The sequence below is a fragment of the Lepidochelys kempii genome, chromosome 24, assembly GCF_965140265.1.
Source record: "Lepidochelys kempii isolate rLepKem1 chromosome 24, rLepKem1.hap2, whole genome shotgun sequence".
Classification (NCBI taxonomy): Eukaryota; Metazoa; Chordata; order Testudines; family Cheloniidae; genus Lepidochelys; species Lepidochelys kempii.
The window spans coordinates 8671885-8694251 of NC_133279.1; the positions used below are offsets into that span (position 1 = coordinate 8671885).

General features: G+C 50.8%; 1 protein-coding gene across 3 annotated transcripts in view; it reads right to left on the minus strand.

The window, feature by feature from the left end:
* The window catches only part of ZNF687 (zinc finger protein 687), a 50371-nt gene that overhangs the window by 12011 nt on the left and 15993 nt on the right, over positions 1–22367 (minus strand). For all 3 annotated transcript variants that reach the window (XM_073323423.1, XM_073323421.1, XM_073323422.1), the window contains exon 2: positions 7497–9760. In XM_073323423.1, the coding sequence (XP_073179524.1) occupies positions 7497–9740 (2244 nt within the window). In that variant the 5' untranslated portion in view covers positions 9741–9760. The remainder of the gene's footprint in view (positions 1–7496; positions 9761–22367) is intronic.

Genomic DNA, 22367 nt, shown 5'->3' on the forward strand with positions numbered 1-22367 from the left:
GGGCCCCATGGCACGAGATGCTGTATAAACTCATAAGGTTGGACTGAGAAAAGGCCCTGCTTGTTACTGCCACTAGGTGCCTCAATAGCTCTGTACCTAACCCATGGTAACAGAATCCATGCCCCAAAGAGCATATGAGCTAAACGGAAAAGTCACACGGGGTAGGAGGAGAAACTGAGGCACAGAGACTTGCCCAAGGTCTCTCAACAGAGCCAAGAAAAGAACCCTAGTCTGCAATATACATTAATATGCAACAGTCAGTGTGAACCAGACCAGCCCAAATACAGCCACCCAGTCAGGTTGCTTGGAGGGCACTGCTTAGCGAGGGCAGGGTATGTCGATTGCATCGGCACTGCAGCACTGGTTCAGTGACTTGTATCCCTTGGGCGGCTGCTGCTTGTACTGACTTGCTTTCCAACGGCTGCTAGGAGAACACAAAGTGTGGAATAAAAGTGCCTTTTTCTGCTTCTCAAAAGCGTAAATAAAAAACAAACAGATGGAAGAGCCCCGTTCAATGTAAGCCAGAGCAGTCTGTTAGGAATTTCGCTCTGCGGTGCATCTTCGATCCAAACTGGTTCCAGAACCCACCCCCTCTTCTGCCATTGTACGAGACTAAATTAGAGGGGAGAGAGACATTAAGAGGTACAGACAAGGGAGGGGAAGGGGATATTTACAGCTCAGATTGAGAGAGAGATTCAAGGAGGCAGTGAGATACCAAAAGCCTGTCCTGAATGGCAGGAGCCGAGGAGGAGTGGACTCGGGAAGCTGTAGCAGATGGCCAGAGAAGCTGAAGGTGATAGTGAGACACCCCCACACCAGGTCTGTGTGAATCCATAAAAACAGAGGGCAGTTTGGAACTGGATCCTAGAACAAACCAGCAGGCTCAGCGGTAGAGCTGCAGGTCTTTGTATGTGAAAGAGCTGTGGTCGGTCAGCATGTGCCGGGACTCCAGAAGGCCATGCTTCGGGAAGCTGTGGTACTTAAGAGGGAAGCAGAAGCCTGGATAAGGCTTTCAGGAGGCGAAGGGGGCCACAGGAAGGGTGATGCTGGGGAAGGAGCTGTGGGAGGAGAAGCCAAGGTCGACAGCTGGAGCCAGTGGATGGAAGGAGAAAGGAGGAGTGCATGCAGAAGTCTGGGAAGGACAGAAATGCTTGAATTAACCCTTTCAACGCGGACGGCTCCCCATGAATTTGTAATGCGCTTTGGATGCATCTGGAATTTAAAAGGTTGCTGCATAAATCCACAGCCTAGAGCCAGCTACCATATACCTCCTTTCTGGGCCCCTGACATTGCTTCCCCCAGATACCTCGCCCTGTAATTACTCAGGCTTGGGACCAATGTGCTAGGAGGAGTACAATTTAGCAGCAAGAAAATAGCAGGGAGCAATGGACTGGACAATAGAAAGCAGCAAAGACTAGTTTAAAACAGCCTAGGAGTTACAGGCTTGGAGCGGTTTGTTGTACTCTGACTGGCGAGCCTCTCTCTCAACAATGGAGAAAAGGGATTGCAACACCCTTGGAGCTAGGGCAGACAATCAGAACTCAAGGGGCCCCAGATTGGCACTCCATTGCTGAGTCCAGGCTTGCATGCTTGGGAGAGCATTTTGCAGGACACGCCAGTCCTGACTTTTCCTAAAAGAGACGGGGAAAAGGCACGTGTGTCTGAAGTGCACCCTTATTTAGATTTGGCAACCAAAGCTGCAATTAGATCAAGCTTTCAGAGCTGTGTGTGTATTCACTCCAGCTCTGTCCAATCCTAGGAGTTACTGAAGCAGAGAAAACTCTGCTGACAAGTTCAGGCAGCACAAGAGATTTAAACAACAAAGGAAAAGCAGACAGGAGGGTTTGGTTAGGGGACAGGCCAGTCATAACCAGATCTGGGCTTTTGAGATCAGACATCAAGGACATAACACAGGCAAAGAAGGACAATACAGTTGCCTTGCAGTTCTAATGGCCTCTTGTTAATTCACTTTGTCAATGCAGAGTTAAGGTTGCCTGTCTCACCATATCTTGTGCCCTTCCAGAACATGTGAATTCAGCTAAACTTCCGAAAGCCAGGAAATAAAGAGGTAAGGTACATGCCATCTCCGCAACTTCACCTTAAGTCTGCCCCCTGGGGGCTGGCAACTGCCCCTGGAAATCCTTTGGTAAGGGTGACAGTAATAAGGGGACATGAGGAAGTTGTGTAGGTCGTGTCAGTAGCAATACATGGCTCTTCCCTGCCATGACGATTGACAGACGCGGTCTATGGGGTTAATGGGCGGGGGGGTAAGTGGAAGTACGGTGCTAATTGGAATCCTGAGGTAAAGTTGAAGAGAGCGTAAGAGGGGGTTACGGCCTTGTACAGTTCAACCATTGTGGCCTTACACCTGTGGAGCAGACTCGGTGCGAGTGCAGGGCAGCCGTAGGTAGCTCCTGCTGAGCACGCGGATCTAAACACATGTTTTGCATTAGGCCTGGTCTACACTGAAGCATTATATAGTCACAGCTGTGCCAGCCAGGGCTGAGAGAAAACCCTTGCTCCTGCCCAACGCCGCTATGCTGGCAAACAATCTCCCCCGCATACAGACACAGAAGAGCGCTTCTGTCACTGCAGCGGGGAGGTGGGGTTCCCATGCTGTTGGAAAAACCCTGGCTGACGGGGCTATGCAAACAGTGTCTGTGGCCCAAACATGCCCATAGGTGTTAGAAGCCGCTCCCGTGCTCAAATGCCCTGTTACCCAAGTGTTCTGTACTCTGAAGGCGCAGGGCTAGGATGCATGTTGGCCATTGTGCAAAGATGACAGAGTTACGGTTGCGTTGCGCAGCTGGTGTCTCCCTTAATTCTAGTTCCTGCTTTTCAGAAGTTTGAGTTGAGCTGAACTCGAAGTCCTGGAAAGGCACAAGGTACCACCGGGCACCCTTAACTCTGCAGGACCAACGCTTCTTGGCAGTGAATTTTTTTTCGGAATCAGAAAGAGCTGTTCTTTGCAGGAGACAGGGTTAGCGGAGGGAGGCGTGATTATCAGGTGGGCTTGAAGGTAAGGGGCTCCTGTGGCAAAGGACGTGGTGTCATTCTCAAAGTGTTCTTCACCCTTCTGTGCATTTTGTTGTAGTACAGTGGTGAGTGTGGCCCTGCGGGGAAATGTCTGGAGGGCGCAGTTGCTAACAAGGCAGGGAGAGAAAGCACAGGCCTGGGTTATTTCAGAAGGGGTTGAAAGTTTCATTCCATGTGGGTTACCATAACTAAGTGTTGGCAAGGAGGCAGGTGTGCATCTCCCCTTCTCAGCCCCGCCCTCCCCAGAGCATATTTTCCCTCTCCTTTGCCCCTTTATCTACCCTTCCACCTTCAGCTTAAAGCAGATCTGGTCATAGGCTGAGCCCTGGCTGGCTAAGGAGCATGATTGTCCAACCTGTGAAACGCCCAGCGTCCACTCTCCGCAGCTATAGAAGCCAGGGGCACGCTCCATCCCTCCCACGGCTGGTAGTGGCACTCGCCCATTCACCTTTTCTCAGACAGACACTTTCAAAGGGCACCTCAGCCCAACCGTCCTGGAAGAGGAATCTGCTCGCTGCAGCCCTGACAGACACCCTAAGAATGTGGCCCCACATCTTGGCAGGCATTGATGACAAACTGTGGGGCACGCTCTGGCAGATTGTTTGGGGCGTGGGGAGGTGGGTGAGTGGTGACACCAGGCAGCCTGTGGCAGGGACCCTACAGAGGGCAGGGAAGGAGCGCCACCTCCACCCCATCTCAGCTCAGCGGGCCACACAACCTAGAGGCAGTGTTAAAACATTGGGAGCCCTAAGCAAGTAATTTCCCCTCCTCCACCCACCCCCTCAAATAGATAGCCCAAGCCCACCACTGGCCAGGGCTTACAGCCTGAGCTGGCTGAGGCGCACAGATTACATAAAATCATGGAATCAGTGACCAACTGGAGCCATAACAACAAAAAGTGACTAGGGGGCCCCCTTGGGCTGCTCAGACCCAACCAATTGCTTACTCTGCTTATGCCTAGTGCTGGCATAGCCTTAGTTGTGCAGTAATGGGGGTGGGTGGGGCATGGACAGATTCCGTTAATGGTAAGGGGGCGGTGCGACTGGAGAAGTTTGTACACCACTGCTCTAGGTGACTTTAGCCTTGAAAAGACCTCACTCCCTCCTGGGGCAGACAGACACCAAGTCCTTCCATGGCTAGCCCCTCCTGCTGCTATTTAACATTAGCTTAATCACAGCTCGACCCAAGCTGGCAATTCCACCTCCCGCTGCAGTATCCACCACCCACCCGTCCCCAAGAGCCACCACACCTCTCCTACAAAGGCTACTCCTCACTAACACTCCTTGGGTCTCAAGGAGCTTTCCAGACCCTTTGGGAATCTCTACATCAGACACCCACAGCCTTTGTAACCTAGCAAGGCCCCGAAAGGCCAGCCTTCCCCATGGTCTGCATGCTATCCGTAACTCCAGCTGTGTGAGAGTGCTGAGTCGGCAATTCAGGGCATACCCTGTTCTCCAGGTACACGATCACTTCCCCGCAGAACACTCTGCACGAGTCACATTAACACGCCGGGCTGGAAATTGTATCAGCTGAGAAAGCGGTGCCGCCCAAGCCAAACCTAGCACCAGGGCCCAGCATTCGTTCTCAAAGGCCTGCTGAGGGCAGGACTCTACCTCATGGTCTAGGAGTTGAGCCACCAGAGCACGTCCCCCGTGCCCGTCCAGGTCCCTCTGGAGAGGAATCAGCGTGGGTCTACCCTGGTTTGCAGAATTCCCTGCAGTACACTTTGCATGATCCAGGCATGGGCATCATACACAGCATTGCAATATTCAGAGCAGCAGTACATTCAAGACACTAACAGGGCCTTCTAACTTTGCTGGGATACTAGATGCTACTTTCCAAACAGTGTAAAAGAATTCCTTTCTAACAGGCAGAAATAGCCTACTGCCAGGCTCGAACCCCCAGTCTATGAGGATGGCTGGGGGTCACTGACTACAGCACATCCCCCTGAGCTACTCTGGGACTCTGAATAAGCAGAGCTGATGGCATACTTACGCACATTTCCACATCCTCCCCCTAATCCCCACGCACACACACATCAGTTTGGATCTGTTCTCTAGGTCCAAATTCTCAGGTCAATAACTTTTTCAATATTGTGTCCCAACAGGGTGACGGGTGCCGTGCACGAGGCAGAGTAAATGCCAAGTGACAGACATAGTAAGCGCCCCAGATGTCTGCAAACAAGTGTTACAAGAACCAGCTGGATTTGTCCCATGCTGGTTTTTAAGAGGGCTGTATCTCAGGAACCCCTTACTCAAATAGCCCCAAATTTGGACTGCTATCCCCACTCTGCATCCTCATGGGGCACAGCAAGTTCCAAGCCAATTGCAGTGAGCAGGAGGATTTTAGAGCCAACCTTTAAACAGAGAGCAATGCTCAGCCTTAACTACAGCGTTGTAATACCTGAATTTAAACCATCGTCTGGCTGTCACAGTGCTCGGAAGTAAACAAACAGTGAAGGTGCAACAGCCAATTCCTTTCACAGGAAGGAAGCCAATGAGCCTAACAATTTAAAAGGACAAAGTTAAGGTGGGCAGTATTTGTAGGTCCCCTATGGGACTCTGGATACCAAGGTACGAATAAACTGTATTCAAGCTCATTCTGCCTTTTAAAAACCAAATCTATACTCCGCTTTAATACGGAGACACTGCTGGATGCCATCATGCCGAGCGAACCAGGATGTGTTAGCAGCAAACAGGAAGTGGACGGGATCTCAGGCCTAGCTCTCAAGCAGGGAGCTAATACATCCAGGTTTCTCCACGGATTTAACTTGATGATTAGAATTAATTCCTCTTTGAACAAGAGTTCTTTTTGATTAACCATCCAACCTTGATTTAAAAATTGCCAGTGACGGAAAATCTACCCCACCTGGACCACCACAGAACTAAACCATAGGTCTGGTGCTTCCAAGAGACTCGCCACTTTCCGAGTGATAATACAAAGAAATGTGTTTTTTAAAAGTGCAACAGAGGATTAATTACTTGCTAACAGTTAACATTCCACAGAGGATTAATTACTTGCTAACAGTTAACATTCCATGACAGTGACAGAAGCTGGGGAAATTGTCTGGTATCTCTGAAATATACATGAGTTGAAAGGGACCAGGTGTAAGTGGGTTACATAGAACTGAATGTGCAACTTTATGCTCTTCTCTAACCAGATACTGGGGGCATGTAGGACACTAACTCTGAACTCTCTTGGGAGCTGCATATCTATGTAGAGTCAGCAGACCCTGAACTGTAGTGACAGAGCAGAGAGACCATCCAGTCAATTTAAGATCATTGGTTAGTCTCTAAGGTGCCACAAGTCCTCCTTTTCTTTTTGCGAATACAGACTAACACGGCCGTCACTCTGAAACCCTTTCAAATAGTTTTTCAAGGTTTCTCCATTTCAGCTATAGGCTTCCCTACGAATTTTCCCCCAGGCTAACTAACAGATCCAGTTGTCTGAGATTACCTTTCCTGCGCCACTCTCAGCAATCTTCCTCACCTTCTGCTCCTTCCAGTCTTCAAACTTTGCACATGCTTACATCCCCTATTTCACTAAGGGCAGCACATTTAGTCTCCCAGGTCAATTCCTTCTCTTTTACAAGAAGGTTTTTCAACCCAAAACTTGGCTACCAGAACGTGTCAACGAGCCGTATGGGAGTCAGCTCCCTTGGCTCCAATTCTATGGGGCTGGCCAGGCTCAGCTCCATCACGACAGGAGCAAGCCGGGTCAAATTTGAGTGGCACTGTGACTCCATTTACCAGGTTGCAACGCCACTCTCACAAATTTGGCCTGGTCGTCCAGCCAGGGGAGCTAGGCCATATTAGTGCTGCAACCCCGGAGGTTGCGGGAAGCCGAGCCCAGCCAGACGCGCAGTACTAAAATTGCACTATCTGCTGCTAGGGTAGGCACGGTGTACTTACTACCTTAACGTCTCTCTCACATGTTGTAGGTAAGATATTTCGTAAACCAGATTTTTTTTTTTGCACTGAAGCTATTTACTGGGTCGCAACAGGCCACCAAGGTTTACAAATGGGTCCTGAGCCCCCAAAGGTCAAGAGCCGCTGCTCTACAACAGCCTGGTTTCCTGCAACAGAAGCTGCCTCTGTGAATAGAAATTTTGCAAATAGCAGCCGCACGATACAGGAAGTAATCAGGTACGAGGCAGTAGAGAGAGCTGCTAACACAACAGAGTGCATATACCCAGCGCCTTTCCATCTCAGGATCTCGAATGCCTCTACCTGTGGGCAAACAGCTTCATTCTGCAGAGGGAGAATCTGAAACAGAGGGGAAAGGACTTGCCTGAGGTCAACACAGTGAATCCGTAGCAAAGTCGGGAGTAGAATCCAGGTCTCCTGCCTGCTATGCTCCCTGTCTCACCATTAGGCCATGCTGCCTCCCTCAGGAAAGAGCTAGCAGCCCTGCAATAAAAGAGGGGGCCTCTGGCAGAAGGTTGGAGCTGTTCTACCTACCGTGCTGGGGGTTGTTCCCGGGGTCACAGCCTGCTGGAAGTGCGCAGCGAGCCCGGCTTTGTCCTTGCATTGCTCCTTGCACTCCAGACAGCGGAAGCAGTTATAGCTGGTTTGCTCCGAGCTGCCGGTCAGGGGCAGGATGGGTTGGTCCTGAATCCCGTTCGCTGTCCCCATGGCCTCCTGAGGCACTCCAGTCACTTTGCCAGCGGCGAGGGAGGTCACCGACACTATGGGGGTGATGTCCGGCTGGCCAATCATTTGATCCAGAGCAATAGGCCTCATGACCAAGTGGGAGCACTGCATCACCAGGCCTTTGTCCTTGTGCTCCCGAGCATGCAGGAGCAAGCTGCACTTGTTGAAGAAGACCAGGCGCTTGGTGCAGTGGTTGCAGGTCACTTCGATGCGCATGCTGCGCCGGTCGTAGTGCCGAGCCAGGCTCTTCTCCAGGGCGAAGGAGTCCCCGCACTCCAAGCAGCGGTACCCGAAGGGCGGGAGAGCCAGGCTGGAGTCTGCCGGAGGATTCAGGTTGGGTTTGTAGGTTGGTAAGAGGTTTTTACTGTTCAGGATCTTGTTGAAAGCCTCCACCAGGCTGGACTGGCTCCTGGAAATGACCGTGCCGGCAATGGTGGGCGAAGGCTTCTGCGGCTGCACCATCACCACTGTGGTGCCGTTGACTTTCTGGTTGGCCGTGGTGGTGACGGTGGTGGTCTGGGTCACCGTGCTGACATTCGTCCTGGTGTCGGCTTTGGGGAGGGTCTGCGGCACCAGGTTGATGATGTTCTTTGTCACAGCCTTGCCCGGCAGCACCACGGATTTCTGCTGGGCCACGCTGGCAGCAATCAGCATGGCACTGCTGGCGTTCTGGATGGTGGTGACCGGCAGGACAGTCCCTTTGATTTTGGTGCCATTGCCGAGTTGGACACTGACAATTTTGGGCCCTTCTATGACTTTCAGGGGGCTGGAGAGCTCCATTTTCTTTTTGGGCACCTCCAGCATGCTCTCCTCTTTCACCACTGCAGCCGGGAGCACGGCGCCCTCGGTGGCGGTCTCCTGAGAACCTGGCTCCGAAGGCAGCTTGGCAGCTCCCGGCTCCGAATCGGAGGAGACTCTGGTCACCGTCCGGGTGATGCTGCCGGAAGACGTCTTGATGGTTTTAATTCGTACCTTGAGGGGCCGCGAGGAACTGGAAGAGGGGGAGTCGTTGCTGCCATCATCGTCGTCCTCCTCTTCCTCCTCACCGCTCGACATGCTCCGCAGGGGTTTCTCTAGAGCCTCCTGCTCTTCCTTGAGGGGGCTGCTCCCCAGCAGCTTGGGGGAGCCAAGGGGCCCGGGGCTTCCCTCCGCCAGCGGGGAAGGTTTGAAGAACGGCTCCTGAGGGCTGGTGGGCGAGTCTTTCACTTCGGGGAGGTTGCTGGTGCTGCTGTCAAGGTTTGGATCTGAGCTGGGCCAGGACGTCACAGGGGAATCATCCGTGGAATACCGGACGGTGACCGATTTCAGGTGCCCCAAGGGGCTGTCACGCAGGGCTTCAGCCAAACCCTTGGGGCTGGCCCCATGGTCCAGCTCCTCTGAGTCGGATTCCTCTTTCTTGATCAGGGGAATGGTGGCAGGGGAGCCATTCATGGCCCCTGCTTGGCTGGTTTCAAAGGGCTGCGGGAAAGCTGGTGGGAGGCTCTCTGTGCTCTCTCCAGCTGGCTCTTTGCAGTCTGGCGACAGGGCAGGAGATGGGGTGGGGGATGGGGAGAGAGAGGGCACAGAGAGGGCTTTATCTTTCTGTTTGCCCTCCCGAGGCCCGTCGATCAGATCCGCAGAGTTCTCCTCATGGGGATCGGGGCTGAAGTGGGAAAAGATGTCCAGGGGTTTTGCCCCTTTTTCCTTCGATGCCCAGCACTCTCCATTGGACGATGCCACCACTTCCCCCGGCCTGGAGGTGGGGGACCTGGGCAACTCGGGGGCACCAAAGCCATTCCGCAGCAGGCGGGGCCCGAGGCCGTGCCCATCTTTGCCGCGGCCATCCAAGGGGTCGAGCTGCTCGGGGCAGACCGTGTTCTTCACTATCACGCTGACGGCAGTGATGTCTGTGTGCGGGAGGACATGTTCAGGGGCCACGGGCTCCCCGGGGACCTGCTTGATGTGAGCCTCAGCCTCCTCATGGCCAGAATGGATGGCTTCATTGGTGTCGATGTCCGGAATATCGAAAGCCGCCAAGAGGTCATCGAAATCCGGGGTCTTCATGTCACCCATGGTGAAGAATCCGGAAGAGTCTAAGAAAAGGAAGACAGACGATTTAATATCACAGTGCAAGAAACTTTCCTGGACTGACACGGACCCTGCTGGCATCACAGAGCAGCAGGCCATGCACAGGACCAGAAGCTCGGACATTGTAACCCCAGCTGTCTGTCTGTGTCTCAGGTTCTGACCCCCGTCACCATATGGGCCTCTGTATTTATCCTCACAACCCTTGGGCGGCAGGGCTGTTACCCCATTGTACAGAGGGGGATCTGAGGCACAGAGACACTTAAGGCATGTCTCCACTGCAGCCCCAGGGCGCGATTGCAGCTCACAGACACATACACACTAGCCTTAACCTAGCTAGCTTGGGTTGTGGAGCAGTGAAGCTGCGCTGCGAGTAATTACTCAGGTGGGTTTGTATAGCCTTCGCCAGAGCCCACGCCGCCCAGGCTTCGCTACTCCGGGACCCGCGCTAGCTTCAATCTAACCAGCTCGGGTCCGTCTACACGAGCTGCAGTCACACCCTAGGACTGCCGTAGGGGCATAACCTTTTTGACTCACCCAAGGTCATACAGGAGGCCTGTGGCAGGATGGGAAATTGAACCTGGTTCTCCCAAGTCCCAGACCAGTGCTCTAACCACTAGGCCATCCTTGCTGTCTAGTCCCAACTCTGATCCCCTTGGGCATACATCACTTTGCCCCTCTCCGCTGCATCTTCTTCTGTAAAATGGGAATAAGCACAGCCCTCCCTCCCATGGGAGTTGTGAGCGTTTGTTCGCTGTGTGAACAGGATTCAGAGCGCTCAAGAAGCACACAGAGGCACCAACGATACGTCTCCAAAAACCCCGTTAGCAAACCCTGAAATCCCACTCTTCACAACTCTAGTGTCACGTCTGGCACTTGGATCCTACTAAGATGTGCCTGTTGAAATGCCCAAAGGATCTAAAAAATATTCTTTACTGCCTCTTGGAACACAGCCAAAGTTCTCTGTGGACAGCCAGAGAAAACTTTTAGTCAAAACCCCAATTTTTCTTTCGGAAAAAAAAAAAAAAAGTTTTGATGTAAAATTTTCAACCAGCCCAAAAGATCAGAATAAAACAAATCCTCCCATCTCCATCATAAAGGAGCCGTACTGCCTCTGTGGGTGGAGTTCCACTGATGTGAACGGCACTGCACTGCTTACACCAGATCTGAATGCGACTTCGGATTCTGAAATCTGCAGAAAGACTGAGAATAGAAAAGGATCCAATTTACGCCCCAAAGAGTGGATTATCTGAAACAGACATAGGCCAACTTCTAGCAGTAACCTTCAGATAACCCATTGGAATATTGTGCTATAAAACCATATCTAACCCTTTTGCTCCGTAAGGCGCTACAGAAATATACATGATGAAGTTTACTAGAAGAATTGCCCCTTTGATGTCATAGATTTGTATGAATAAGTGGCAAAATATCTGGCAAACCCCAAAACACTCAAGAAACCCAATTCTAAGACGCTGTATGAAAGATCTTCCATGATTTGGCCATATATTTCCCTACCTCCTTAATGATTGTTTACAACTTTGTAAGAGTTCTACGAGTGGCTGGGTTTTTCACCCCTCATCTTAACTGTGACACTTCCAGGAGTTGGTACTTTAGCTAGCAGGCTTCTTTAGCTACACGGAAGTGTCAGGTCAACCCAGCTACTTCACTCAGGGGTGACACAAATCCACACACCTGACCAATGTAGTTAAGCTGACCTAAATCCCCCTGTAGCAGCACTAGGGCAATGGAAGACCACTGACCTAGCTACTGCCTCTCAGAGAGGTGGACTGCCTATGCCGATTGGAGCATCCCATCAACATAGATAATTTCTACGCTGCAGCGCTACGGACAAGCCCTATGACTATCTGTCAGCAGCATGTTGTTCTGAGTCCCCACAAACACATATGTTAGCAAAACCATTCTGTCTCACTAGGTTTATTTGGGGAAGGACAGGACAAGTTTCTCAGAAGAGCCCTTGTTGGTCTGAATACTGATGTTCTGTTTTAAAATTGGCGCGCACACATGCATGTGGTCTACATGACCAGTGGGAAGCAACAGCTACTCTGTGGCAGAGGGGATCAACGAGGGAGTGGTCTCTCAAAGCACACCTAGGAAAAGTGTCCTAAATAAGAAATGACAGCATGTCTTCACAGACAGCAAAGTCACATCATACAAAGAACACAGCTACAGCGCACGCACACCCTAGCCTGCTCTGGTCCTGTCATTGCGGCTCTGCACAAAACAGATTGTGGAACGATACTAACCTGGATTAAGGCTGCATCCGTTCCAAACTTTTGTAGAACAGTGGTTCTCAACCAGGGGTATGTGGACTCCGGGGTTACTCAGAGGTCTTCCAGGGGGGACATTTACTCATCTCGCTATTTGCCTAGTTTTACAACAGTCTACCTAAAAAGCACTAGCAAAGTCAGTTCAAACTACGATTTCATAGACAATGACTTGTTCATACTGCTCTATATACGATACACTGACATGTAAGTGTAATATTTATATTCCAGTTGATTTATTTTACACTTCGATGGTAAAAATGAGAAAGTCAGCAATGTTTCAGTAATAGTGGGGCTGGGACACTTTTGTATTTTTATTTCTGATTTTGTAAGCAAGTCATTTTTACGTGAGGTGAAACTTGGGGGTACGTGAGACAAATCAGACTCCTGAAAGGGGTACTGTCATCTGCAAAGGTTGAGAGCCACTGATGTAGAAAGCCATCACAAACACTCCTGTGTGATGGCACCAAACCAAAGGCTAGAGCCAAAGCATGGTCTTTATGGTGAAGGCACGTGGCTAAGTGTAGCAGGTAACTGTCTACACTAGCATAATGCATTTCCATGGTCCACTACGGGGGAGGCTACATTGATCTGCAGTGTTCTAAGAACATGGGAGTGGCTGGGTAATTACACAAATTGAATCTATTTCCCCATGTTAAGTGTCCTCACACCTTCTTGTCAACTGTCTGAAATGGGCCATCTTGATCATCACTACAGAAGTTTTTTTCCTCCTGCTGATAATAGCTCACCTTAATTAATTAGCCTCTTAGAGTTCGTATGGCGACTTCCACCTTTTCATGTTCTCTGTATGTATATATCTATCTTCTTACTGTATGTTCCATTCTATGCATCTGATGAAGTGGGCTGTAGCCCACGAAAGCTCATGCTCTGATAAATGTGTTAGTCTCTAAGGTGCCACAAGTCCTCCTGTTCTTTTTGCGGATACAGACTAACTCGGCTGCTACTCTGAAACCTGTGACTAAGAATGACATAGACACCATGGAAGTGAACGTTTTAACATGGTTCAGGTGGCCAGTACATATGGGGCCAAACCAGGCTAAGAAACCTAGTTCTGAGTCTCAGCTAGACCTGTTTTTATATATGGTTTGGTCTCATTCATTTCAGCCAGACCTCATTAGAAACGTGTTACACTATGACTGAGCTTAAGCAGAGTTTTAAAAACCACTAAGAAAGCCACTGTAGACAGCTTAGTAAGTAGGTTTAGTCTAGTTATATTTTTAACCCTCACAATAGGTCATTCCAAGGGGGATCTCTGTTCAGTTGATTGACCACCACCAGAGACATCACCACACTGCACCAAGGACATCTATCGTACCATGCAGGTGAGCTTCTCAGTGGTACTCTTCCAATGCCCAGCCAAATAGCTCTGCCCTGCAAAACAGACACAGTACGTCTACACTGCAATTAGACACCCCTGGAGGGTCTGTGCCAGCCACTCGGGCTCAGGCTAAGGGGTGGCGATGTAGGTGTAGACTCTGGGACCCTCCTACCTCACATGGTCCCAGAGCCCGAGCCCAAATGGCTACAGTTAAGCAGTTAAACAGCTCCTTAGCCCGAGCCCGCTGGCACTGGTCAGCCATGTGTTTATAATTGCAGTGCAGATATAGGCTAGAAGGAGGCTAATGTGGCAAACAGAGTTTGTTCAGAGTCCTCATCACACTTGAAGGGGAAGAGAGTATGAAAAGATGACTCTGCAGGGCCGGGTACGGGACTGTTGTCTACAAGATTGGGAAGGGTTTCGATAGGAGGAAAGGAAATGGCTGGGAGGGCACAAAGGGATAAGTAATACAGAGAATGGGTTGAAATTACAAAAGGGAAAATTTAAGCAACACTGAGACCTATTAAGGCTCTGGCATCATCTCCCAAGGCAAGAGGAGCCCTGTCTCCTGAGACATTGAAAAGCAGATTTGACAGAAGATACTGGAGGGAACAATCCTGTGCTGGACACCTGAGTAGGAACAGAGGGGATTTTATTCACAATAGAAGAGACCTCCTCTATGATTAAACCCCATCCTACACAAACAAGTTTCAAGAGACCACATGATGTTCTTCCAGTCATGACTGGTGACAATGCAGAGATGTCATAAGTGATGTGGGAGGAGAGGCTCCATTAGACCTCTCGGCAGAAGGGCTATGATGAAAAGAAGTGGGATTTCAAAAAGCCGGGACAGAGGATCTCTGTACGTTACGCTCAGCTCCAGCATTTGCCATCTGTTTTCCCAGCACACTCGCCCGCTTAGCCTCACACACGATTCTGCAGGGAAGTTTGTTTTTCAAATAATGATTTTTCCTCACCCCGGTTTGGCAGGTACGACTATTTACAGTCAAGAGAGGAGACAAGCAGGTTGCTGCACACAAAGACGCCCCGGAAAAAAACAACAGTTTGCCTACACCAACAAAGCAAGGATTTGTTTAGGGAAATTCTCCTCCCTGGAACAGATTCAACATGCTCCCTGGATTTCTAGTTTACCTGTGCACACTCCCTCCAATACTAACATGGAGGTTATAGACAGCGCAAAGGATTCTCCCCTCTATGCACAGCTTCCCTCTCACTAGGAACAGACTCGTCCACCTGTGGGCATGGAGAAGAGACAACCAGGAGGGATTTTATGAATGCCAACTTTGACATTGGGGAAGCAGCTCAACCTCAAACAATTTGAAAAGCAGCATTGGACACTGCTTCAGTAACCAAAATGACCTCACGTTTGAGCAGCATAACTCGTCTTTGTCCAGATCGTCAAAGCGCTCAATGGCCCGGGCCCAGCAAATTTAAGACAACGTCTACACTGCGGCTGGGAGCATGCTTCCCAGCCTGGGTAGACAGACAGGTGGCAGCTCTGCTTGAGCTAGGGTTGCCGGAATCGCATGGGCGGCAGTTTGGACTAGCTGTGAGTGCAAACACACCCAGGATACGTACTCAGGCGGCTAACCTGAGCCACCGCCAGTGTTACGCCAGCTACGGGGCTATTGCCAGGGTGCCATTAGCGCAAACAGAGCTAGCGTGTTGCTACCGACAGCGGGAAGCACGTTCCCAGCTACGTAACCTAAGAGAGCCTCAAGTTCCAGGATGGGGAGCACAGTGGGCAGCTCTGTTCCTCAGGCCCAGAGGAACTTTCCACCCTCAGGGTACAGCTTGGCTGGTGCCAGACAGAGCTTCTTTTGGCTGTGGAATGATCTCCCGTGGGAACAATCCCAGACCTCCTCACCTCCTGCTACAAGTGCCAGGTGCACTCCGTCAACCCGCCTTTCCTGATAAACACAATGCAGCGTCTAATGTCTGAAAACAAAACCCTACCAAAACAAAACACTCCACATAAAATCCTCCCTTGGGAGGAGAGAGGGAACGAGCCACCCGTGACAGCTGATGGGCACAATCACAACCCACAACTGGAAGGTGCTCCAACATTAGGGTGACGAAGGCAGCATAAGAGCCCCGACAGAACAGAATCTTTCAGTGGCAGCCTCCGTAGAGATGCCCAAGACCTGGAGGAACCAGAGACTGAAACTAGCTTGGGAGCGAGCACTGCCCATGAAACACCAGTTCTGGTATACTGGACACACCAATCTCGAGGGCTGTCACTTCTCACCTGCAGTGAATTCTCCATCAAATAGGCATATTTTAAAGAATGCTTTTGAAACACTGATCGTAGGCTTTTACGCTGTTGAGACGAGCCCCATCACTATGCGGCCTGGTGTCACATGCAACCTGCACGCTGCTTTTTATTTATGCATCAGACAAATTATTCAACATCTGTCCTAACATCCGGCGTTGCAGTTTACTCCCACTTATTCTACTATAAACAATTTGCATTTATGTCTTCGTACAAGCAGAGGCCCGTGATCTCCACTGAGGGAAAAACCCCCAGACATTTCATTTCTCAAATATAGGGTTACGTCAAATTCTTCCCCTTGTCGTCCTGGTGTTTCCACAGATTAGTTATTTTCTCCTGTGCCTCTTCGGATTAAGTTTCTTGACTTTTTTTAAATACACCCTGCCCACCACTGTAGGAGACCAGACCCCATTTTAACCTCCTTCTGTTGTCTTTGAAAACCTCACCATTTTAAAAACAGAAAGTAAGAGGCATTTACAAACCGTTCATAGCTTCCATGCTCCCAGAGACACTCTTCAACTGATCACTCCCTGAAGAAATTGCTTTTTAGGGAGGATCGTTGACTCTGCACAGGGCTGATTACATGAGCGTTTCCTCGTGGTTTCGTGTCAATGGCAAATTCTCCACCCCCACAGGGGGGTTGTGTGTGTTCTTAGAAGTCACTGTTCCACAGAGATCCCATCTGCACCACAGCAACCGTGCCTGGGTCTTCACTCGGAAAACCGGCGGGGTTCTTAACTCGAGCTCACACACGCATGGTAAAATCCCAGTGAAGACAAGGCAGTTTGTAGTTTCCACATGAGTTAGCAGGGCATGGCAAACTCAGACTGTCATGGGACAGCTACTGTGACCTGCTAACTTATGTGGACGCTATAAACTGCCTTGTCTTCACTAGGACTGCAGCAGAGTTAGTTAAACATGAGACTAAAAAATACACTTTTAAAAAGGTTGATCATTTTGGGGGCACTCCACCGCCATAGTTTGGTTACTGATGGTACTGAAAGGCATTCCACCCAGGCTAGAGCGTGACTCAGGAACCAGTTCTTACTGTACTATTTAATCCGCAGATATCTAAGCACTCTGTAAGCGGGGAAGGGCGGGGGAGAAATTAATTATTTTTTGTCAAGGTATAGTCAAGGTCCAGACTTCAGAGAAAATCATACAAAAATTATAACAATGATGATAATAAGCTTAGAATGATGATGACAAAAAGATTTTGCAGTCCATTCAGAAGTGTCTGGCAGTCCGGATTTGGCCAGCAGTCCGCCTATCGACTACTCGGTATAGAGTCACTCTCATTTGACAGATTGGAAAACAGAGTGGGGAAGTTGTAGAGTGACCTAGAGGCAGAACCAGGATTAGAACCCAGATGTAGCCACCCCAACCCTGCTCAACCACAATCCCCATTTTAAAATTAACTAGAGATCAACGTAAGATTTCAAATCTAAAAGCTCACGGTTCTGTTATCAAACTACCACCCATCCACCAAAGAGCACAGTATACAGAAACACCACAGACCAGTTTGTTCTGGCTATGTCTGGGACAAGATGATGTGTTTTTAAACGGAGATGAGCTCAGTGTAAAGATGCACCTCTTTTTCCAGTGAATCCAGAGCCTCTGTCCCCAGTGCCTGGGCTTGGTTTGGATAGTCTGGAACTCAAAAGCAACACAGCCGTTAGGGTCTCGCAAAATGAGGAACTCTTAACGATGAGCCATGCTGACAATCTAAGGGAACATTTGTGCCTTCAATTTCAAGCCAAAAGGATATGGTTTCTGGTTGGCCCCCACGCACATTAACCGTGAACCCTTCATGTCCATTTCTGGCTGGACACGCAGTATGCACAGTATTGCCATTAGAGGGGCGTTTTCATGGCAACTCAACCATGTAACTACTGTTCAATCCGACCGGGGGCATTGAACGGGATACCGGATTACTGAACTGCAATAATCAGTCCAACATGCTTATTAATGGCAGACCAAACTCTCGGTGGGGTAGAATAGTCACTGGCTGAAATGCACAGGCCGCATTGCAAGTGGCCTCCTTGCAGAAGGAGGAAGCAGCTTCTGCAAGTTGCTCTGTAAGGAGAATCAAGTTTTATTCTCCCTCCCCCTAAAGCCCGTTAGCGGAAACGAGTGGCTTGTCTAAGAATGGCCTGTGTGCAAAGGGCACAGTGCAACAGGGAGACAAACCAGATCATGGGCGGCTGCTCTCTGCTAATTGCAGAGCTGGAAAAGTTTGCCAGATTAGAGGCCAACCCAATGGCAGAGGGGTGGGGGTAGGGCAAAAATATATGGTAACTACAGCGGGGTCTACACTGAAAAGTGAGATGGACCCAGCTATGTCACTCAGGGAGGAGGTGAAAAATCCACACTGCTGAGCGATGTAGTTAAGCTGACCTAAATCCTGGTGTAGATGGTGCTAGGTCAACTGAAGAATTCTTCCCTTGACCTAGTTACTGCCTCTTGGGGAGGCGAATTAACTACAGCAATGGGAGAACCTCTCCGGTTGCTTTAGTGAGCGTCTACACTGATGCGCTTCAGTGTTTCTAGTGAAGCCGTAGCTTAAGTTCTCAAACCCAGACCATATGGAGATGCCCCTCTTCCTCCCCTGCTCAGTCAACAGCACTTCCTATCTCGCAGCACCTCCTAACTCTAGGACCTCTCTCTTCAGGCATGGGTGGGGTGTAACAGTGGTTACAGCTCAAAAGGGGTGGGGTGGGGATGGGATTGGGGAAGTGAAAGCTGCGTGCCTGCTTTGGGGATGTCCTGGGATCCTGAGTCTTCTATGACAGGTTTCAGAGTAGCAGCCGTGTTAGTCTGTATTCGCAAAAAGAAAAGGAGGACTAGTGGCACCTTAGAGACTAAGCAATTTATTTGAGCATGAGCTTTCGTGAGCTACAGCTCACTTCATCGGATGCAGCTGTAGCTCACGAAAGCTCATGCTCAAATAAATTGCTTAGTCTCTAAGGTGCCACCAGTCCTCCTTTTCTTTTGGAGTCTTCTATGTCAGTGTTTTTCAAGGCGCTGGGTCGCCTTGCTCTGGTCAGCACTGCCAACCGGGATGTTAAAAGTCCCGTCGGCGGTGCTGCCCGGCTAAGACAGGCTAGTGCCTACTTGTTCTGACACCCCGCTGCGCCCCAGAAGCGGCCAGCAGCAGGTCCAGCTTCTAGGCAGGGGGGCCACGGGACTCTATGCACTGCCCCCGCCCCGAGCACCATCTCCGCACTCTCACTGGCCAATGGGAGCTGGGGGGAGGGGCGGTGCCTGTGGGCGAGAGTCGCGCGCCTCCACCTAGGAGTCAGATCTACTGCTGGCCGGTTCATGGTGCCAGGACAGGCGGGAAGCCTGCCTTAGCACCCCGGCTGCACCACTGACCAGGGGCCACCAAAGGTAACCCCAATCCTCTGCCCCAGCCCTGAGCCCCCCCCCAAACATGGAGCCCCTTTCTGCACCCCTAACCCCGCACCCAGAGCCTTGATCCTCTCCTGCACCCCAACCCCCTGCCCCAGCCCTGAGCCCCCCACAAACCCAGAGCCCCTCCTGCACTCCAAACCCCTCATCCCCAGCCCCACCCCAGAGCCTGCACCCACACCCCAGAGCCCTGACCCCCTCCCACACCCCAACCCTCTGCCCCATCCCAGAGCCCCCTACCACACCCTGAGCCCCTCATTCCTGGCCCCACCCTGCAGCCCTCGGCCCCACACCCCAACCTCTGCCCCAGCCCTGAGCCCCTCCCCCATACCTCAAACCCCTCATCCCCAGCTCCGTTGGGTCACGGGCATCAACAATTTTCTTCAACTGGGTCCCCAGAAAAAAGGTTTGAAAACCACTGCTCTATGTTGTTAAGAGGCAAAAGTCCCCGTGGCTCTGCAGAATGGTGTAAACCCAACTGCCCCCCAGGCTAAATGGAGTTTCAAAGATTTGAAGGCCAGAACAGATCATCCTGCAGAACATGGGCCAGAGACTCTCACCCCAAAATTACTGCATCACGCTGCTAACTTTTGGTTGAGCTACAGCAGATCTCTTAGAAGACAGTCTTGATTTAAAGACTCCCAAAGCCATGAAAAATCCACCACTTCCCTGAGTAAACTGTTCCAATGGTTAATTATCCTCCCTGTTGAAACTGTTGAATTTATCTCGTGTCAGCTTCTAGCCACTGGATCTTGCTTTCCTTTTTCTACTAGATTAAAGAGGTCTCTCTCGGGAATCTTCCCACATAGGTACTTGTAGACCGTGAACAAGTCACCCTTTAAACTCCTCTTGGATAAACTAAAACAGGCCGAGGCCTGGTCTACACTAGAAAATGAAATCTGTTTAACCATGTTGGTCGGAGTGTGAAAAATCCACCCCCCTGAGCGAGGCAGTTAAACCAACCTAAGTCCCCGTGTAGACTCCCATTGACCTAGCACTGCCTGTACGGAAGGATTCTTCTGTTGACCTGGCGACTGCCTCTTGGGGAGGTGGATTGCCTATGCCGAGGGGAAGAATTCTGAATTCCACACTGAACCGCTAGAGCACGGCAGCGGTGCTGAGTCTATCTGTCTTAAGCGAAGACAAGCCCTGAGCTTCTTTAGCCTTCCTCCATAAGGCATGCTTTCCACACCGTGAATCGTTCTTGGAGCTCTTTTCTGAACCCTTCCCAACTTAACCTTCTTATTTAAGCGCGTACCTGCAGACATTAGAACTGGACACATTCTCACTAATGCAGGGGGGGGGCAAACTTTTTGGGGTGTAGAAGGGTGCTCTGGGCTGGGACCGAGGGGTTTGGAGGGCGATCAGGGCTGGAGCAGGGTGCAGGCTCTGGCCGGGGGTGCGGGCTCTGGGGTGGGGATGAGGGGTTGGGAGTGCAGGAGGGCGCTCCTGGCTGGGATCGAGGGGTTAGGAGGGGGGGAATCAGGGTTGGGGCAGGGGAGAGGCTCAGGGGTGCAGACTCCAGGCGACGCTTACCTCAAGAGGCTCCTGGAAGCAACGGCATGCCCCCACTCTGGCTCCTATGTGGGGCTGCAGCCAGGCAGCTCTGCGCACTGCCCCGTCTGCAGGCACTGCCGCTGCAGCTCTCATTGGCCACAGTTCCTGGCCAATGGGAGCTGTGGGGGCAACGTGCAGAGCGGAGCCCCCTGGCTGCCCCTACACATAGGAGCAGGAAAGGGGCCATGCTGCTGCTTCCAGAAGCAGTGTGGAGCGGCCCCCGACCCTGCTCCCCGGCTGGAGTGGGGCCATGCTGCGGTTTCTGGGAGCCGCATGGATCGGCCCCTGACCCTGCTCCCCGGCTGGAGCACCAGAGCAGGGGGGCAAACACCAGACCCCGCTCCCCAATTGGAGCTCGAGGACCAGCTTAAAACAGCTAGTGGCTGTAGTTTGCCCACCCCTGCACTAATGCTATATACGAAGGTAACACCACTTCCCTACTTGATATTCCCCAGTTTATACAGCAAAGAATCAGATGTGCCCACTTAGCAACAGTACTGCACTCTGAGCTCAGGTTCAGAGGTTATCTACCCCAACTCTCAAGTTCTTTTCAGTGTCAGAATCACAGAATATCAGGGTTGGAAGGGACCTCAGGAGGTCATCTAGTCCAACCCCCTGCTCAAAGCAGGGCCAATCCCCAATTAAATCATCCCAGCCAGGGCTTTGTCAACTTAAAAACTTCTAAGGAAGGAGATTCTACCACCTCCCTAGGTAATGCATTCCAGTGTTTCACCACCCTCATAGTGAAAATGTTTTTCCTAATATCCAACCTAAACCTCCCCCACTGCAACTTGAGACCATTACTCCTTGTCCTGTCCTCTTCTACTTCTGAGAATAGTCTAGAACCATCCTCTCTGGAACCACCTCTCAGGTAGTTGAAAGCAGCTATCAAATCCCCCCTCATTCTTCTCTTCTGCAGACTAAACAATCCCAGTTCCCTCAGTCTCTCCTCATAAGTCATGTGTTCCAGACCCCTAATCATTTTTGTTACCCTTCGCTGGACTCTCTCCAATTTAACTACATCCTTCTTGTAGTGTGGGGCCCAAAACTGGACACAGTACTCCAGATGAGGCTTCACCAATGTCGAATAGAGGGGGATGATCACGTCCCTCGATCTGCTCGCTATGCCCCTACTTATACATCCCAAAATGCCATTGGCCTTCTTGGCAACAAGGGCACACTGTTGACTCATATCCAGCTTCTCGTCCACTGTCACCCCTAGGTCCTTTTCCGCAGAACTGCTGCCGAGCCATTTGGTCCCTAGTCTGTAGCTGTGCATTGGGTTCTTCCGTCCTAAGTGCAGGACCCTGCACTTATCCTTATTGAACCTCATCAGATTCCTTTTGGCCCAATCCTCCAATTTGTCTAGGTCCCTCTGTATCCTATCCCTACCCTCCAGCGTATCTACCACTCCTCCCAGTTTAGTATCATCTGCAAATTTGCTGAGAGTGCAATCCACACCATCTTCCAGATCATATATGAAGATATTGAAAAAAACCGGGCCCAGGACCGACCCCTGGGGCACTCCACTTGACACCGGCTGCCAACTAGACATGGAGCCATTGATCACTACCCGTTGAGCCCGACAATCTAGCCAGTTTTCTACCCACCTTATAGTGCATTCATCCAGCCCATACTTCTTTAACTTGCTGACAAGAAAACTGTGGGAGACCGTGTCAAAAGCTTTGCTAAAGTCAAGAAACAATACATCCACTGCTTTCCCTTCATCC